Source organism: Anabrus simplex, chromosome 1, assembly GCF_040414725.1.
Source record: "Anabrus simplex isolate iqAnaSimp1 chromosome 1, ASM4041472v1, whole genome shotgun sequence".
In the NCBI taxonomy this organism is placed as follows: domain Eukaryota; kingdom Metazoa; phylum Arthropoda; class Insecta; order Orthoptera; family Tettigoniidae; genus Anabrus; species Anabrus simplex.
The window spans coordinates 350,782,784-350,802,551 of NC_090265.1; the positions used below are offsets into that span (position 1 = coordinate 350,782,784).

Sequence of the window (19,768 nt, forward strand, 5' to 3'; positions counted from 1 at the left end):
TTGTAGGAATTTGGATTCCTTTTCCTTTTTGATTCCTGATATATGAATACAGCTTTTTCCATTTCCCTTTGTGGTCATTACCCTCTTGAAGTATGCCATTCATAAAATTCTCTTTTGCTTCCTTTTTCACTCTATTCAGTTCCCTCATTAGCTGTTTTCTAGTTTCTCTACTCTCCCTACCCTCTTTGATTTTCTTGTTTACTATTCTACATTTTCTTTTTAATTTTCTTATTTCCCTTGTATAATAAACAGGGTCTGAGGTCATTTTACCCTTCTTAACAGGTACAAATCTCTTCTCTCCTTCCCAAATGATTCCTTTAAATTTAGCCCAAAGTGTATCTTCATTACTTCCTTCACTTATCCAACAACTGAATTGTGATTTAAGGTAAGTCCCAAATTCATCAACTTTAGTTTTTCTGTACAATTTCTTGTCTTGTGTAACCCTCTTATTAAGCCTTTTTGGTACGAGTCCTACATCGATTATTACAGATTTATGGTCTCCTATTCCTTCAATTACCTCAGTCTTATCAACAATTTCCCATGGTTTAACCAAAAATACATCTAGGAAGTTATTGAGACAAGTCGGTTCTTGTACTACTTGTGTAAATCCTCCCTCCCAAATTAATTTATTTGCCAGCTTCTGTTCATGGGCTTCACTTGCAGCTCCATTCCATTCAACTTCAGGCAAATTTAGATCTCCCCCAATTATTACCATATCATTATTATTGTTTTTATGAGTATAATCTATTATTTTCTCAAATATTTCCATGTCTCTTTCCTCTCTTCCAGGCCTGTATGTTCCTATAATTCCCACCTACTTCACATTATCACAAACTAATTTTATCCCTAATATTTCATCCCTTTCATCGGTAAACCCAGGGGCGTATTCTCCTTGAATGCAAGGCATTCATTGCATGCGTTATGATAACACAAAGAACTGTCTGATTTACAATTTTAGGTTGTTTCAGGTCAAATATTAACCATTTCATCGGTCAGAAGTTCAAAAGGTCCGCGCAACTGTACTAGTTCCGTTGCTTGATTACGTGTGGTGCTGGTGTAGTCTCGCCGTCTATTCCACTCTCGGAAGAAAGAGACAGCAAATGGAGGAGTTAAGGATGTAAGGCATTCAATCTTAAAATTGCATTCAGTGGCAGAACGTAGTTCTGAAACCCTCCGAACGATGTCGCTGCAATTGAAGATTGGTCAGAATTTGTCACCCCATACCCGTGCTACCCTCTGCCATCTGTTAGCAACTTGGAGAAAGTCGACATGTTTACAGCGAACGGGACACACAGATTACCCCCCAGCGAGAACCCAACGTGACGAAACTGACCATTGCCACTGGGGTGACTTACCTCCCGTGCTTGAGTTGTGGCTAACTAGTGAGTTAATTCATTGTGTGTTTTGCTGATTAGTGAGTTCATTCTGTGTGTGCTGTTCCTGTGCTATTCGTCGTTTTCGGTGTTTTATTATATTTTGCGCACGTGTGGTATTAACGATGGATGAGTCTAAAACGGATATAATTGTAAATCAGTTTGGAAAGCCATTTACTGGCCGTTCGTTAGATGAAAAGATTCAAATAGTTAAAGCCGGGAGACCTCTACCTTCCCTCGTGAAGTTCTTATTCTTCTTCTTCTTCTTCTTAATCTGCTTACCCTCCAGGGTTGGCTTTTCCCTCGGACTCAGCGAGGGATCCCTCCTCTACCACCTCAAGGGCAGTGTCCTGGAGCTTCAGACTTTGGGTCGGGGATACAGCTAGGGAGGATGACCAGTACCTCGACCAGGCTGCCTCACCTGCTATGCTGAACAGGGGCCTTGCGGGGGATGGGAAGATTGGAAGGAATAGACAAGGAAGAGGGAAGGATGCGGCCGTGGCCTGAAGTTAGGTACCATCCCGGCATTTGCCTGGAGGAGAAGTGGGAAACCACGGAAAACCACTTCGAGGATGGCTGAGGTGGGAATCGAACCCACCTCTACTCAGTTGACCTCCCGAGGCTGAGTGGACCCCGTTCCAGCCCTCGTATCACTTTTCAAATTTCGTGGCAGAGCCGGGAAGCGAACCCGGGTCTCCGGGGGTGGCAGCTAATTACACTAACTACTACACTACAGAGGCGGACCCTCGTAAATTTAAAAACAGAAAACAAGAATTGTGTACGCACGTTCAATCCAGAAACTTACAGTAAAACTGTTTGGCTCGAGTTCACCTATTTGTAATTAGGGTGAGTAGAATTGAAATTTACTTAATACATTGTGTTAACTGCATGGTTACTAGTTGCATGCCTCAGTGGAGATTCCAGGATACGCCACTGGGTAAACCATTCATGTGAACAATAAGTTTCCTTCACCAGAATAAACACCCCCCTCCCTTTTTATCTCCTCGGTCTCTACGAAAGACTGTATACCCTTCTGGAAATACTTCTCTATTACCCACCCCTTCTCTCAACCACGATTCCACTCCTATCACCACATCAGTCTCATAAGATTCCATCAATGTACTGAATTTTAATTGTTTATTTACTACACTTTGACAGTTTACCAAGAGCAATCTCAGACCCCCTTCCTCCCTAAAACTTGACAGTTGCAATTGGGTAACTTGAAATTCCTTACTTTCCTGAGTTCATTTTCTAGTTGACTGAGCCAGCTTGAAGTACAGCTGGCTCTTTCTACTAGTTTTCCTGGTCAGTATTATAACTCAAGGGAGTTGCCTGTTTTACAGTACATATCTTAAGATTAATAAAATCTAGAACAATATTTGCTATCTTTCGTTTACCTGAATTGTTTAGATGGAGGCCATGTTTTGTATAACAGTATCTCTCAAAACTGCTGCATTCAATAACCTGAGTATTCTGAAAATGTTAACAAATTTTAACAATATCTGTATTGACCTTGTCCACTTCAATGTTTACACACGAGTCTCTACTCAAATCATGCCTGTGGGGCACGTTCACTACAAAGACGTTAGTGTGGGTCAGCTTCCCTAGTGTATGTTTAAGTTGTGATCTTACATTCTTGGCGTCGTCGTGAGCTACGTCGTTCGTCCCACCGATGATAAGCACTGCATCGCTGCTCCCGAAGTTCCTAGTTGCTTCTTCTACGTTTTCCAGGACACTGCTGATAGAAGCTCCTGGATATATTTCTCCGGTTGCTGCTATATTCTCGTCGTGAATCACTCCCGCAATTCCCCTTCCTTGGCTATCACTAAACACAGCTACCTTTGCTGATTTAGGCCTAACTGGGTCTTGAATCTGAAATCTAGGCCTAAATTTTAACCTCGGCACGGCAACGGCAGCGGATCGCGATGATTTGGTTTCACGCGCGCGATCACTTTCTTCCAGAATAAAATTATTTAGAGCAGAAAACCTATTTCTGATGTTTATTTCCGGAAATTCAGTTGTAGATTTCTTCTTAGCCGGCCATCCATGAACTACTTGACACCACGTGTTCGAGTTTGTTACTGGTACCGGTATATCACTCGAAGAATGGTCAGTCCCAAATTCTAGCGATCGCAGTCTTTCTTTTAATTCTTGATTTTCAACTTTAAGAGCCTCGTTGTCCTTTTGTAGAATGTTTATAATTTCTAATGCACTTTTATATTCCTCATCGATTGTTTTCGGTGCTTCATCGTCAACGCCGTCGCCAACTACAACATTCCGAACACACTGCTCACAAATCCAGTCAACATTTTCATTAGTTTTTACGTCTCTAGGGCAATTTCCGCACTTATAATGCCACCATCGATCACATGAATCACACAACATTCCATTTTTCACTAATCTTCGACATTTTCCGCACTTTTCGACACATTTTACGGTTAATTTACTCGGAGGATAAAACACTACGTCGTCATTGCTGGGCGCCATTTTGAAAAAAAAAAGAATAAGATAGAAAGGTTACATGTGGAATATAAAAGTTTGAAACTACAAGTATAGAGGAATCAAGGAAGAAAAAGAAAAATGTTGGGGAGAGTTTACGAACAAAATTGAGCAAGATAGTTGAGAAAATCAGAAACTATTATACGGAGTAATAAAATCGAAAAGAAAAAATCAAGAAAAAATCAAGGCATTAGAGAGAGAAGATGGATCCATAGTACATGATGAAAAGGGTCTTCAGGTGATGGCAAAATATTTTGAAAAACTTTATAATGAGGATGACTGCTCAGAGAAAGAAGGAGATAAGAAAATGGAAATAATAGATGGAGGAAAAAACGAGAACCCGATAACAAGGTTGGAACTTGAAAGGGAAGTGAAAGCAATGACCAGAGGTAAAGCAAGTGGAAAGAAGAATTCAATGCTGATATGATTAAGGCAGCAGGAAGCAGTGGACTACAGTGGCTCTACTGAGCCCTCAATGCCATATGGAAGGATGAAAGGATACCGTACCTGAAGACTGGCAAAAAGGAAGCATTCTACCATTGTTCAAAAAAGGAAATACGAAGAAATGTGAAAATTACAGAGGTATAACCCTATTATCACATGGGGTAAAAATAATAGAGAAAGTCATAGACAAAAGACTGAGGGATATAATAGAAATACAGTTAGAGGAAGAACAATATGGCTTTAGACCAAATAGAACAACAATAGACTTGATATTTACAGTGTGAACAATAATGGAAAAATCTGGAAAGGTACAAGGAAATCATAATTGTATTTTTAGATTTGGAAAAAGCTTATGATACAGTTAAGAGAAAACATGTATGGGAATGCCTACGGAAAGGAATGTATCAAAATCTTTAATTAATGAAATAAAAATGTTGTATCATGTAGCAGAGGGTTAAGAGGTGGTGACAGTGATTACAGTTTTACGAGGAAGTACAAATGGACAACCATCCACTATGAACACAAATCAGAACCCTTCAAAAATAAGGGTATTGAAAAAGAAAGGAAAGATTCATGAAGAACATGAAAATGAAAGACATCCTAGGCCTCACAAACCTAATTCTGCTGGAAACAGGAAGGAACAAGAGTTGGCCAAAGAAAGTTGGATAGGAATTTAAATTTTTTTGCTAGTGGTTTAATGTCACACTAACACATTGAAGGTTTTTCAGCAACGCAATGATGGGGAAGGGCCAGAAATGGGAAGGTAGCCTCAGAATTTACCTGGTGTAAAAATGGAAAACCAAGCAAAACCATCCTCAGGGCTGCCAATGGTGGGATTCAATCTTTTACTTCAATCTTCAATCTCCCGAATGTAAGCTCAAAGCTATGCAACCCTAATTGCATGGTCAACTCACTTGGTGGTTAGATAGGAAAGTTAAATGTGAGAAGTGAAAGCAATGCCAGACTCAGCTAGAGCCTCATGGTCGCCAGCCATGCTCCCATGTTAAGAGCCACTGGGGTTGCCTCTTACAATATGCAGGAGACTGTGGATGAAAACTAATGCACCATCCATGAGAGGTAGTGTTAAGAGGAACAGTAAAGCAGTGATCACCTGTGTTTAGAGCAGAGGTGCTCAGCTGTTGAGGCTAGCCCAGTGCAGCCAGGTTGGCCTGATATAAATGCGGGCAGTTTACGTAGCAAGCATACATTACAGTGAAGCAAAAGAATGAACACACTTTGCAAGGAGACATTCAACTGTCACTATGGACCTTTCCTCCACTAAGCGAAATGTTGATTGGGATAACATGTTTTTTTAAAAAGATGCTAAAATCAGAAGAAAATCAATCTTTTCAAGATATTCCAGGTTGATTTATACTGTGCTCAATATAAACAGTCAATTTTATTTTATTATATTTATACAACCAAAGAAAATTGACATGTTATCATTTTTATGTTACAATTTACAAAGATACATGGTTTAACAGTACAAGCTACGATTTACAATTCCTTGGTTGGGAATGATTGTATTTCCATTTAAAAAAGTAAAATTCCCATCATTCATTAAGCAAAACATAGTATATTAACATAATTTCACAAGTTTGATTTTGCACAGTGTTATAGTGTTATGTAACCTTCCCTGTTCACTGAATTTCTGAAAATAGTATTTTGAAACTTATCAGGCATCCAATGATAATATCTAGCCTCTAAATGGTGTGGAAGTTTCATCACAAGTGAGGACATACATATTTACTATACAAGATTAAAGTACAACAACAATGTAAATGCATCTATCAAATAGATGTATAACATCCTTTCAAATAAATAACCTAATTGATATTATTCCTAATAGGCATGATTGGATTGTTGGTGAGTTTATGAGATAATTTAAACCCAAGCAACCACAAGCCACAGCTTAACCACCTTAACTTTCTAAAATATAACAGTGAAAACTGTAACTTATTATGTAAAATATTTCAGGTTGTAGGCCTAACTCTTTATTGTACCCAATCAAAATACATAAACTGCAATGAGGGTAAATAATTCTTTTACAACGTAAATCAATGTGGAATTCTGCCCCCTTTCTTTCCTTATTATCTGCCTCCATTTCAAAATCGGGTATTGGTGCAGTGTTCGAGAATGACGGGGAGAACCTCGCCCAACCTACATGGGCTGTAACATAACCATAACGTCACTGTTGCTGAATAGCATAAGCTCGTTGCCTGCCTTCCAGCCTGCTTACAGTACTGTGTGCCCACGGGATGAAATGCCCATTGTAAGCCACTCTGGTTTAGAGAGATGAATGGTTCATTTTTCTATCATAGCTTGGTTTTAAATGACTGCACTCTGCATGTATCACATATAATCCCACATTTTTTTCTGTGGTTTCTTTTGCAAGTTTTTAATATCATTTGATGGAAAGAGATATGTTTAACTAAAAATTGATATCTCCCTGGTATACTGTAATGAGGTTCTCAGTTATAAATTGATGTAGAAGGTCTCCACCACTAAAACCACTGGCTCCTCTCTACACAAGTAAAGGGCTGGTATTATAATGAGGGGCTGAAGATTGAATTAAACTGTAACTTGAGTTTAAACCGATGCTGAGTCTTATAATGGCCGGCCTAAGTTAAACTGAGGTGAAGAAGGAAATATACAATCTTGGTAGCAGTGACTTGCGAGAAAAGATGAGTCGATAATGTTTTGCAGTGACTTGCAAGAAAAGATGACTATCAATAATGTTTTGTTTACTTCTTGTAGGTAAAATGGCTGATAAAAGCAATACACGTTGTCCCAATTTTACTTGTAAGGAAATATAATTGCTTGTGCAATTAGTACAGAACTATTTATATAGTCCATGAAACAGTGGCCTTATGAATTCCTCGGAAATCTCCCATTTTAATAAACATAATACGGGAGGCATAAAACTGCAATGCTATTAGTCGCTGACTGAGGGGTTCTACAGCATGAAATAGAAGGAAGTTCCTTTATTTTTTAAAATTTACACTTTTGACATTCAAACAGTTCAAAAAGTCATTTTTACATTCTTACCTTTTCGTTGCATGTTTTATTCTAGCACCAATTTGCTGAAATAGGGTTATGACAGTCTGTTTTTAACCCAAAACCTATTTAAATATTATTTTTCATTCCATATATGAAAGTGACGTCCCCTTGCTCGGAAAACTTGTAGTGCCCGTGGTCTTTAATAATGTGAACCACTTCTTCGTCATCGCTTAGTATTTCTTCAAACACCTCAAAAATATCTTCGAGATTCATTCGTTCTGCCATGTTGTAAGATTATGAATTCTTAAACTTCAGTTTAAATGATAGATGAGTGGCAGTAAAATTAATCTCTAGTTAAACTTAAGATTAAGTTTTATAATACACAACTAACAGATAAACCGAATTGCACGTTATAAATTTCATATTAGAGCCCGTATTGTCAAAGTATCAACTTCGAAGTTTAACCTGAACCAACAGTTTAAACCTCTATTATAATACCGGCCCTAAGACAACAAAGTTTACTGCAGTATCCACCAGTCACATGCACTACGTATACAAACTGAAAATAATTAACTAAAGTGAACTACACAAACCTTATTGGACATGTCCTGCTCAGACTCTTCTTCTTCCTTCTGTTCATCATTTTCATTATTGTTGTTAGAGAAGAAGAGATTAGGAGATGCTCCAGCCAGTCGACATCCGACTATAGGGTTGATACTCATGTTGGCCAGAATACGGATCATCTGCAAGTGTATGGTTGTTAATAGAAACTTATTTACAGCAAATATTTAAATGTAAATTTACAATGGGAAACCAATAATTAAGGTATAGATGACAATTTGATCAACATGTCTGTTTAGTCTTCAGGCCTGAGGTTGGTTAGATGCTCAAACAACACCACCAAAGGTTATACATTATGGGAGAACTGCAAAAAAACAATGGTGACACCATAATGAGGCATACAAGGCAAGATGAGTGAAATAATTTGTCACTGCATTCCTCACTGGGCCAAAAAGTGCTATTGTGGCACAACTGGCCCTTATGAGTAGCGCCTTTGATAACATCCAGATGTACTGGCACTGTAGTGCTCCTAAGGTCATTACTCAGCATCACCCATACCTCAGCAGCTTCTATACTGTCACAGCCATAAATGAGACTGAGACTTTAGTGGAAGTTACATTTTGCTCTGACCCGTGTCAAGAGAAAGAAAGAAAAATACTGTAACCATTAAGAAACAGTAACAGGCAAGTGCATACATGGTAGTTGTCTTGTTATGCATCTTGGTAGGTGTGCTAGTCACCAATTGATGAGTCCAAATTGGAACAATGGGACGAAACGCTGGCGACCAAAAATGAGTTGGCTGGAAAATTTATAATTTCCAATATTGGACCATTATATTGAAATTATGATTTACTCATTCAGGACAAATATTTCAGGTTTCCTATACGAATCAATATTATATTAAGATCAGCCGTCATGGCAACGGCTAGTATGAGTGTCTCCTGCAGGCTGAGCTTCCGTCCCAGAGAGATCGCCTCACTCTATGAGGATGTGGGCGACAGTGAATTCGGAACCACAAGAACACACTAGGAGGTCTTCCCACTTAACCCATTTGCATCATTTGACAAGCTGTGGTCGCGCCCGGCATTTTGGCACATGAATCAAATGATGAACTCAGCTTGCAATGACGCATTGTCTCACCTTTGTATATTAGATTCCCTTTTCAATATACGTCCTCACAATACACACTGTTGGTAAACAATGCTGTCTGTATTTCTGTATGACACCGGGATTGTTGAACAACAGTTTATTTTTGTCATCGGTATTCAGTATCCATTATGCAGTAGAACTGGTATTGCGATAATGACGAGAGTTTGAATGCGCTCATAGCCATTTTGGAAAATGAATCCGAGTTCTAGGGGAGTGATAGCTACAGTGAAAGTTATTTGAGTGCTATGAGTATTGAAGAAACTGAGAGTGAAAATGCTGTGCAAGGTCGTTCCAAATGTGCATGGCCAGTGAAACAAAAGAACCGTAGTGACTGGAAATTGGAGAACAAGGACATTACTCCTGATACGTATCCATTTCATGGATACAGCAGTGTTTCAGAAATACTTACAAAAAATGTAGTCCTCCCACCGTCTGAACTTGCGATGTGTTTAGAGTACACAGACCTATTATTTTTTAAATTATTTGAAATGAAACTTTTGCACCACAGACAGCAGTTGTTCAAGGAATGAAGAATGGGTAAGCCATAACATTCAATGCCATGAATGTGAAATTTGAATAAATTATCTTCATTAGTTAGAATTGTATGTATGTTTTTGTGTGACAAGTACACTTGAACTACTGGTGGGCAGTCCGGCTCCATGGCTAAATGGTTAGCGTGCTGGCCTTTGGCCACAGGGGTCCTGGGTTCGATTCCCGGTAGGGTCGGGAATTTTAACCTTAATTGGTTAATTTCTCTGGCACAGGGACTGGGTGTATGTGTCATCTTCATCATCATTTCATCCTCATCACGACGCGCAGGTCACCTAGGGGAGTCAAGTCAAAAGACCTGCACCTGGCGAGCCGAACATGTCCTCGGACACTCCCGGCACTAAAAGCCATATGCCATTTCATTTTACTGGTGGGCAAATTAAATCTGAGTCCACAATCCATTTATTGAGACTTGAATGGGTTAAGGAGGTAAGAGTGAGTATATCTGCCATAACCTATCCTCAGCCTACACAAAACTAAGGCTTCTCTCCAAGAAGGCCGGAAAGAGGACCACCGCATGGTAGATGTCTTCTTAATTGCTCTCACATTGTTGGGAGTTTGGATAGCGAGCCACACCAGTTCCTGGAACGCCAATGTTTTAACATAGCTGAGAATAAATATCCCTAGCAGGTACATTTACAGGTTGAGGAAGTAAAAGTACCGCTTCTTTAGCAGTTTCATCCACAAGTTAATTTCCTGCAATCTACGCAAAAGTGATTCTGGTGCCATCATCATACAACCTGGCTAGAAGGTCAGGAATCTGATGTACAAGTGGGTGTTGCAGGAAACAGGTGTCAATAGACTGCGGAGAACTTAACGAGTAGGTGTGCATGTGAAAGTGGATTCTTTCTTCACCCAGTGCAAATTGCAGAGCTTCTAAAATGGTGAAAACTCTGCAGGATACACATTACAGGACTAGGAAGCAAGATCTTCATGCTTACATTATTGGTGACAAAAGAGCAATCCACATTTTCCCTGATCTTAGAACATCTGTGAAGATATGTCTCATGGACAGATACTGGTGAACAAAGTCCTGGAAATACTTCCAATGAATGGAGGCATCCGTGTTCACCTTGGGTCTACGGTGTAGATCTAGCTGTATATGCAGTCGTGGAATTAACCACGGAGATACCTTGCAAGAAGTCTGCTCAAGACAACCACCGATAGCCATGTCTAACTCATGACACAAGCTATCAGTTCAAAACCGAACTGACTGTGTGGCATTTGGTTTTGGTACATCTGGTGGTATTGAGTACTAAAGATGCATTGAAAGCTTGGAAGGCGATTGCGAACAGTGTGACACTCAGTACAGATTCCTGTGCTACTCTATTTTCTTGAATATAATATTAAGAAAATGCATCCCCTATTTGGATTCAAAACAGCCAGAGGAACATATGAAATTCTCAATAAACATTGGCAAATTTCCCCGAAATCTCCACTGGTGTAGTAAGGAGATAATCTCATATCGCCAGGTAGACCTAGAGTCGTAAGCTTTCTCCAGGCCAAAAAAGATAGTGACTAGGTGTTCCTTCCAGAAAAAGGCCTCCTGAATGGTGCTCTTCAGTCTGACCAGATGATTGATGGCAGACTGATGAGAGCGAAAACCACACTAGTAGTTAGTCAAGAGACCTCTATGTTCCAAGGCCCACACAAGTCGCCGGGTCACCATCCTTTCAGATAGATTACACAGACCATTTGTAAGGCACATAGGCCTATAACTGTCCAAAAGCTTTGGATTTTTACCTGGCTTGGGAATTAGTATTACAATTCTCTCACGCCACTGAGATGGAAACACTCCCTCAATCCATATTCTGTTGAATAGGTTGAGGATATCCGTAAGACGTTGGTCACTGAAATGTTTAAGCATTTGGTTGTGGATTTTCTTTTGTCCAGTCCAGGAGCTGAGTCCCTCCACAGCGTGAGTGTACTCCAAAATTCCTACTCAGTGAAAGACATGTTATAGGAACACAAAGCAATACAGGCAAAGGAGAGATGGTATGCCCCTGCTTCTCACTTAATAGGGAGAAATGCGCTTTTCCAATGTAGCTTCCTTACTTCCTCAAATCAAAATATGGGCCTTAGTGCACAGACGCTTAAATGTGATATGACTGACCATCGTAGGATTCAATGATAATGCTTAAAAATCCGTCGGCGATCATATATGGCTGCTACAATTTTGTCGGTCCACCATGGGACCTGTTTCCGGCAAGGATACCAGATGAGGAAGGAACTGTTTCCTCTGAAGCAGGTAGAATTCCAGTTGTAGTAGAACAAATGTGGTCATCAACAGTCTCCAGCATTTCATCGACCATAACTGCACATTTTGAACATTCTGGCCAATTTCCCCACCGAAAGCTGAGTTGAATTAATTGACGAATGTCAACTAAGTTATAATATTAAGATTCATAACTATAATTTAACCTTCCTGTAAAAAAAGGACAGTGAATGTATTATTTTCAAATGAGCTGAGAGCGGAAGTTTGCTATAGCGTACAATTCTTTCAGCATGCCACGGCTCTGTATGTCTTGTTGCAGGGGAAGTTTGGCTCCCTGCCAATGTCCAGTGTACCGATAATGAACTGTGTGTGTGTGTGTGTGCGTGCATGTTTTTTTTTTTTTTTTTTTTTTTTGTGTCTCACTAATCTGTGAGTGAGCCACTCAGCACTGTCTGCCACGAGTCAGCTGAAACGTGTGCCAAGAGCTTGCTGTTCCCATGACTCAATTCACTCAGACATTTGGGTGAATAGCTGCACTGCTTCGAATTATACACTCAGCAACCAACACTACTTTCCACATACCCTACATGTTGCTGATCCCTAGCAGTGTGGTGAAGTGTGGCCAAACTAATGGCAGTTATAGCACCTCATGGGAGAAGGAAAGTACGATCTCACATTTAGGGTGTACTGGACACCTTAATATGTTTGGGCAGTGTCTCTGTCTCATAAGTTACAATGAGCGCCTGTATCATAGAGAGTGTCACGGACACGCCTTGTACGCTTAACGTCGGAAACACCTGATGAGCAAGTTCGGATAAGGTCGTCATTCGATGCCTTTGATCAAGTCTCTGTGAAAGATAACTCCTCTACAGGAGTTATGTGACTTGTGTTTTTCAATCTTAACGGGCACTGGCCTGAACATAGTGGCTTCCAAGAGCTTCCTACTCTGTTCGAGCATAGTTTTCTTGATAAATATACAACCATCTTGCAATTTTCTCACTCCATCCACTTCACCAGCAGGACTTTCCACAGCATTACTAATCAAGAAGGGATTCTCTGGAAGAAAGCTCTGTCCAATGACCCTGGTCAAAACCAGAAATCGAGGCAGACGATCTTCAGGCATTTCTTTTTCTGTTCAGCTCAATTCTGTTGAAATGTTTACGTTTCTTCACAACACTTCTTAAAGATATAAAACTATAAAAAACAGATTCCATGCACGGTCCTATGAGTAGCGAGCGAAGTGAGTGAAGTTTTATCACATTATAATATAAAGATAACAGAGCAGCAACACTATATAGACTTCAATCACTGTTTAATTTTAATGTATTCAGGTGTTAATAGAGAAATCAGAAATCAGATCTAATAATTCCATTATTCACCTAATGGATTAGGTCATTTTGAATGAATGAAGTTATGTAGAGAATATTGTTGTCATTGTGCCTGGTAAGTCTGTGACATAATAAGAGGGATGCAATAAAACTAACATTGCCACAATAACCTCTATCTCCTCCATCTTTAACCCTGGATTACTAAGCTTTCGTCTGTCGGACGACGCGCGCGGATATTAGTAGCTCCCCCTTCCCCCTCCGCAAAGGTATTTGCTTCACTTTCTCTCTAGCTTCCTTTGTGTGAGTCCTGACCTTGTAGAGAACAGCTGTGTCACCGTACGTTGCTTCATTCCATCTCTATGGGGACCCCGTCGTCTGAGGTACGAATGCTTAGTGACAACGTTACTTTTATATTTTATACGTAGTGGAGCATTCATTCATTCATTCATTCATTTATTAATCCTTCCATTTATTTATTTATTTATTTATTCATTCATTCATTCATTCATTCATTCATTCATTCATTCATTCATTCATTCATTTATTTATTTATTTATTTATTTATTTATTTATTTATTTATTTATTTATTTATTTATTTATTTATTTATTTATTTATTTATTTATTTATTTATTTATTTATTTATTTATTTATTTATTTATTTATTCTGCATATTCTAAAAATAAACAATAGCTTATTGCACACTGTGTCAATGAGTACTTTCATTATTAACATCGGGATACATAATTTCATTGTTACGTTCGCATTAGCTGTAATTGTGTGCTGAAATCGGGAATCCACTCCAGAAAATTGAAATATATTTCAGATGGCAGAGAATATCATAGATGACCCACACACAATACTACAACTTCTGACAGAAGTAGATGACACTGGCAACAACACAGCAGTAACTGGAGAGACGTGCAGTGAACCGGAGGATGGCTTTGAAGAGGATGATATCGAATTAACTGACAGAGAATCTGACCCAGAATATAACCCACAGTTAGATGATTCCTATGATTCTGACGAGCCAGGAAGAAAGAGAAGACGTGATCCTGAACCAACATACTCTGATAAGGACCCTGATTGAACTAATAGCAATTCTAACCCGATTGTTTCCAGTGCTAGGCATCCAAATGTTGTAGTCCCTAATAAGACCAATCTACGAGGGAGAAATAAACACAAATGGTCAGCACTTCCATCGAGAAACCGTAATACCCGGACACCCGCCAGGAACATAATTCATATAAAGCAAACCCCTTTAGGAGAAGCCAGAAATGTTTCAACACCCATGGAGTCATTTTCTTTATTCTTTAATGATTTCATTTTAGATAAACTGGTAAACACACAAATGAGGAAATACAAGTTCAGAGTTGTAACTACGCTACAGCTAGTGCAACAATTTCTCAAACAAGCAGGGAAGAAATCAACTCTCTTTATGGTATACTTGTGTAATCAGCGGCCATGAAAACCAACCATCTTCCTACAAGAGAGATGTTTGATCCAAATTTCTGTGGTTACAGAAATAAGGCGACAATGTCAAGTGAGTGTTTTGATTTTCTGTTGAAGTGTCTTAGATTCGATGATAAATCTACTAGGGTAGAGAGACGAGCGAGTGACAAGTTTGCAGCCATTCGAGAAGTATGGGATGAGTTTATCAAAAACTGTCGAGACTCATACAAGCCAGGAAGTTACACAACCATTGACGAACAACTCGTTGGATTTCGTGGACGATGTCCTTTCAGGATGTACATCCCCAACAAACCCACAAAATATGGAATTAAGATTGTTATGTTGAACGACGTTGGGACTAAATATATGATTGATGCTAAGCCATATCTGAGAAAAAATACGAATATGTCTGGTCAACCTCTCGCTCATTATTTTGTAAAAGAACTGACTGTGACCATCCATGGTTCGAATAGGAATGTAACCATGGATAATTGGTTTACCTCCATCCCACTGGCTGAAGACCTTTTGCAACCACCTTACTCTCTGACAGTTGTAGGAACAATTAGAAAAAATAAATGTGAGATACCTCCTGAGCTCCTTGAAGTGAAGAAGCGAAAAATCGGCACGTCAATGTTTTGTTTTGATGGACCAGAAACTCTTGTTTCGTACAAACCAAAGCAGGGGAAAGTCGTTGTTCTGCTATCCACTACTCACGAGGACATAGAAATAAGGGATAACAGTGGAAAACCTGCAGCAATTAAATTTTATAACGAAACAAAAGGTGCAACAGACTCTTTCGTACAAATGTGTTGCAGCATGAACTGCAGTAGAAAGACCCAGCGCTGGCCTCGGTGTGTATTCTTCACTATGATCAATATGTTCTTAGTGAATGGATATGTTCTGTTTTGCCACAACATCCTCCAAAAGGGAGAAAAACCTATTTCGAGAAGGGCACTCACGCAACAGTTAAGCGGTGACCTGATTAGACCTCACCTCCAGCTCTGCCTTACGCAACCAACTTTGCAGCGGTCATTACGTGGTATGATCTGCGAGATTCTGAATGAAAATCATATAGTACACAGGCCAGACCAAGAACAACTTGGTAAAAAGAAAATATGTGCATTTTGTCCCTCAAAGCTACGAAGAATGACACGGTGTTATTGTACTGTTTGCAATCGAGCCATGTGCGGTGACCACCGATCAACAACGTGTGCTGAGTGTTGAAATGATACGAGTTTGTGAAAAATGGAAAAATCTGTCTGTACATAGAATGTATTATGTGCTGGGTTAGTTATTAAATTTTATATAAAGTAATTGTAAGAGTTATGAAAGTTTTTTTTCCGTAGTCTCGTAGACGAATGCTTAGTGATAACGTACTTCATAGAAGAGTTTAGTAATCTAGGGTTAAAAACCAATGGTATACTGTATACTTAATTGAATTCCTCTTTTAATGTAATCAATCTGTATCTGAGCTCATCTAGTTCTCTCAGGTCTAAATGTTGTATAAACCTACTTTTTACAATTAGTACATAAAATGAACCAATGTTACATTAATTTTACTCATGTAAATTAGGGGTATTACTGTAAAAAATGTGGTTCTACTGAATTAAATTTTCATGAATTAGGCTCAATCAAAACACACATAAAATCAAAATATTACCTTCACAATGACATCTTCGACAGAACCATTTGAGCCTGCATCTGTATTTAAACTCTGGTTGTAAGGTTCCAACCCTTGCATTTGCAGATCCTTCTCTAGATATATAGTGAGTAGATTCAGCATGGAACTGATAGCACCTTCTTCTTCATAGAACTGCAACAAAGTCAAAATCATTAGCCGTTTCTACCGAGGTTTCTTAGAGTTTTAAACATATTGGGAACACACTATTGACTCTTCAAATATTCTAAAAGCAAATTAATCTTCTTTAATATTTATATTGAGGCTTTCACAGACCAAAATAACAGACATTATTTTGTTTTGGCTTTACATCACGTGAAACATGATAAACTTTGGGAAAACTTTACATTTTGCAAAGACTTTGCTCAGTTTCCTTGGAAATGAACCATGACCAACCAAGACTATTCTAACAGAGCGAACATTTTTTAATCTAATTAACTGTTGTTCCATTGATGAGAAGTCACCCTCATTTGTTGCCCAATAGTTCACTGTGCACTATTATATTTAAAGAAGAATTTCTTGCCATCATATTTGTACATACATCTAATTTTCTTTTTCAACTGTGAGTTAGGAAATTAAAATAGCAAGATCATCAGATTAATAAAAGAAGGGGAGGAAGATCCCTAAAGAATAAAACCAAAGAGCAGTAAAAAGCAGGTTAAGAAAGCCAAAGAAAAACAGAATTGAGATGAGACTTGGTCTGAACTGTGCAGTATTTTCCTTGCTGTGTTAGCCAAGTCATTTTTAAAAGTTAGAGCTTTCTCAATGCTACTTCTATGTAGTTTGGAGTTACTTTACTTCACTAATTCTCATTCAATCAAATATTGGTCTGATCCAGGGTCAAGGCCATTAGATTGCCATTGTCTTGACAATATTGGGTTCAATTGTAATTTAACAAACAAGTAATAAATGGCCTGCGGTCTCCAAATAGGTTTGACGCAGGTCTTTCCAGTTGACACTCACTGGCGACTGGCACATCTGTGTGTATGGGGCGCTACCTAGGATGAATACTAATATTGAAAGTGACATGAACATCCAGACCCAAGCCAGAGGAAATAAACAATGAATTTTTAAATCCCCGACTCAGCCAGGGATAGAACCCAGAACTCCTTGGACCAAAGGCCAGCATGCTAACCAGTTAGCCACGGAACCAGAGAGGAAAAAGGTGTTATGCAAAGAAGCTGAAACTGAAGAATAAGTCCCAAATGGCATCTATTGTATTTTGTATATATTATGTTGAAGGTGACCTTTGAGTATGTTTAATATGAGAGAATAAACACAAATGTACAAAGGAACAATGTATTCAATTCTACTAAGGTAAGTTGTACTCACCTTCATCCGAGCTATATCACTCTTTGCCATGAGGTTACCCAATGCATAGCCCAGTCTCACAATGATGTCTTGACGACCAGGATATTTCTGGAAGAGCTTTACAAACAGTTTGAAACTGTTCTCATAATCTACAATAGCACTGCTACAATCATCATGCGTGGAGATGATACTGAAATAAATAATACAATCTAAAAACATATTTACTACAAAAACCAAATTATTTAAATTATCATGATACTATAAAAGGTGTTTCTTGAAGTTGGAGAACATGCTAAAAATAGGAAAACATCTTTGCGCTGTCATATATGAAGGTAGGTCGAAGTCACTTTGAACCTTCCTTGGTATCATAGCAGGTCACTTTGTATGATGGAAAAGAAATCACTCTTGAACTTACAACTATATAAGACTCATCTAGAAGTCGCCCAAAGTATGCCCCCATTAGAATGGGATTCATATCTAAAATTTGTGAATAACAAAGTGTCAGATGTTGCAAATAAAAAAACAAGAAATACTAGACAAAAAACTAGCTACTTTAAAAGACACTAAACAGGAATCAGCCAAACCTTTCAAAAAAATGAACACACATACCTCACAACTAGGCAATACCCCTACAACTATAAACTTATCAAACACTTGTTTTTCAGACAAAGAATTCGAACTTCTTAACAAGGGGATGAAATTTAATTGGCCGAATCTCAACAAAGCAGATGACCTAATTACCACAGCTGCTGAAATCGAGGCTAACATTATTAAACTCTCTACCGACAAACGTAATGATGTTAGATATGAAATTAAAAAGAAACCTCCCTCTTTAGTCAATGAACTGAAAACTAATTCACAACCAGGTCTCAAAAAAACAAAAATTAAGAACAATGATATAATCATTATGAAAGCCAATAAAGGATCCACCACCGTTTTATTAAACAAGGTTGACTATGTCAATAAAACAGAAAATTTCTTTTCTGATAATACCTACACTACTGTATAGTAAGTTAAGACCCCACACCAAAAATTGAATGAAATTTAAAGATTTTGTTGAAAAATTCGTCCTTTCTTCTGCAAGAGCAAGAACATCAGAGACTTACTATTATGAATCCTAAACTACCAACCGCAAAGGCATTACCTAAAATCCATAAAAAAGAGGTACCTCTGCACCCTGTGATAAACAGCAGGAACAGTCCTACTTATAGAGTTTCAAGATTTTTACATTACTTTCTTAGCAAACATTTTAAATTCAATAATGAAGCATACATAAGAAATTCAATTGATTTCTCTGAAAAATTAACACAATTTAAGCTACAACCGAACCACATAATGGTCTCATACAACATCACCAATATGTACTCAAGTATCCCTATAAATGATACTATAAATATTATAAAAACAAACTTTCCATACACAGTAGTTTAAGCAAATTTGAAATAAGACTTCATTAAATTATTGAGCTTTGTTTTGAACAATAACTATTTCACCTTTAATAACAAAATTTATCATCAAAAGGGACTGGCAATGGGCAATCCCGTTTCGGGCATGTTAGCCAATATTTTTATGGATAATCTAGAGGCTAATAAAATAATAAATAAAATCAATGGACTTCACCTATGGATGAGATATGTGGGTGACACCTTTGCCATCATTGATAAACAGCAAAACAACAGCGATTACATTTTAACGTTCCTTAATGGACTCAATAGCAACATTACCTTCACAAAGGAAGATGAAATCGACAACTCTTTGAATTTCCTAGACGTAACCATAAACAGAGCCAGTAATAAATTCACATTTCAAATGTATAGAAAACCCATCTGTGTTCCTTTGACTATAAGAAAAGAATCTTTACACCCACATTCTCACAAGTTAGCAACCTTTTACAGCTTGATTCATACAGCATTCAGAATTCCTCTTTCAAACGACAGCCAAAAAAAGAACTACACTACATTAAAGAACTGGCTAAACTTAATGGCTACAAATCAGACATGGTTAATAAAATTATAAACAAAATCAAGATCAAAATTGTAACTAATTTAACCCCTGAAAGACCTAAAAAAAAAAAAAAAAAACCAGCTTTGCTGCTTTTACCTTCACAAGTCCGGTTCTATATCAGATCAACCCAATTAAGAAACACGGCATCAATATTGCATTTAAAACCTGTAATACAAACAGAAATATATTCTTTAACTCCCATACAG

General features: G+C 38.2%; 1 protein-coding gene across 1 annotated transcript in view; it reads right to left on the minus strand.

Annotated features, from left to right (window-relative positions):
* Positions 1-19,768, minus strand: part of LOC136866481 (armadillo repeat-containing protein 2) — a 130,745-nt gene that overhangs the window by 53,686 nt on the left and 57,291 nt on the right. The window contains exons 9-11 of the mRNA XM_067143525.2: positions 17,580-17,748; positions 16,230-16,382; positions 7,910-8,059 (exon numbers count right to left, since the gene is read on the minus strand). Of these exons, the coding sequence (XP_066999626.2) occupies positions 7,910-8,059; positions 16,230-16,382; positions 17,580-17,748 (472 nt within the window). The remainder of the gene's footprint in view (positions 1-7,909; positions 8,060-16,229; positions 16,383-17,579; positions 17,749-19,768) is intronic.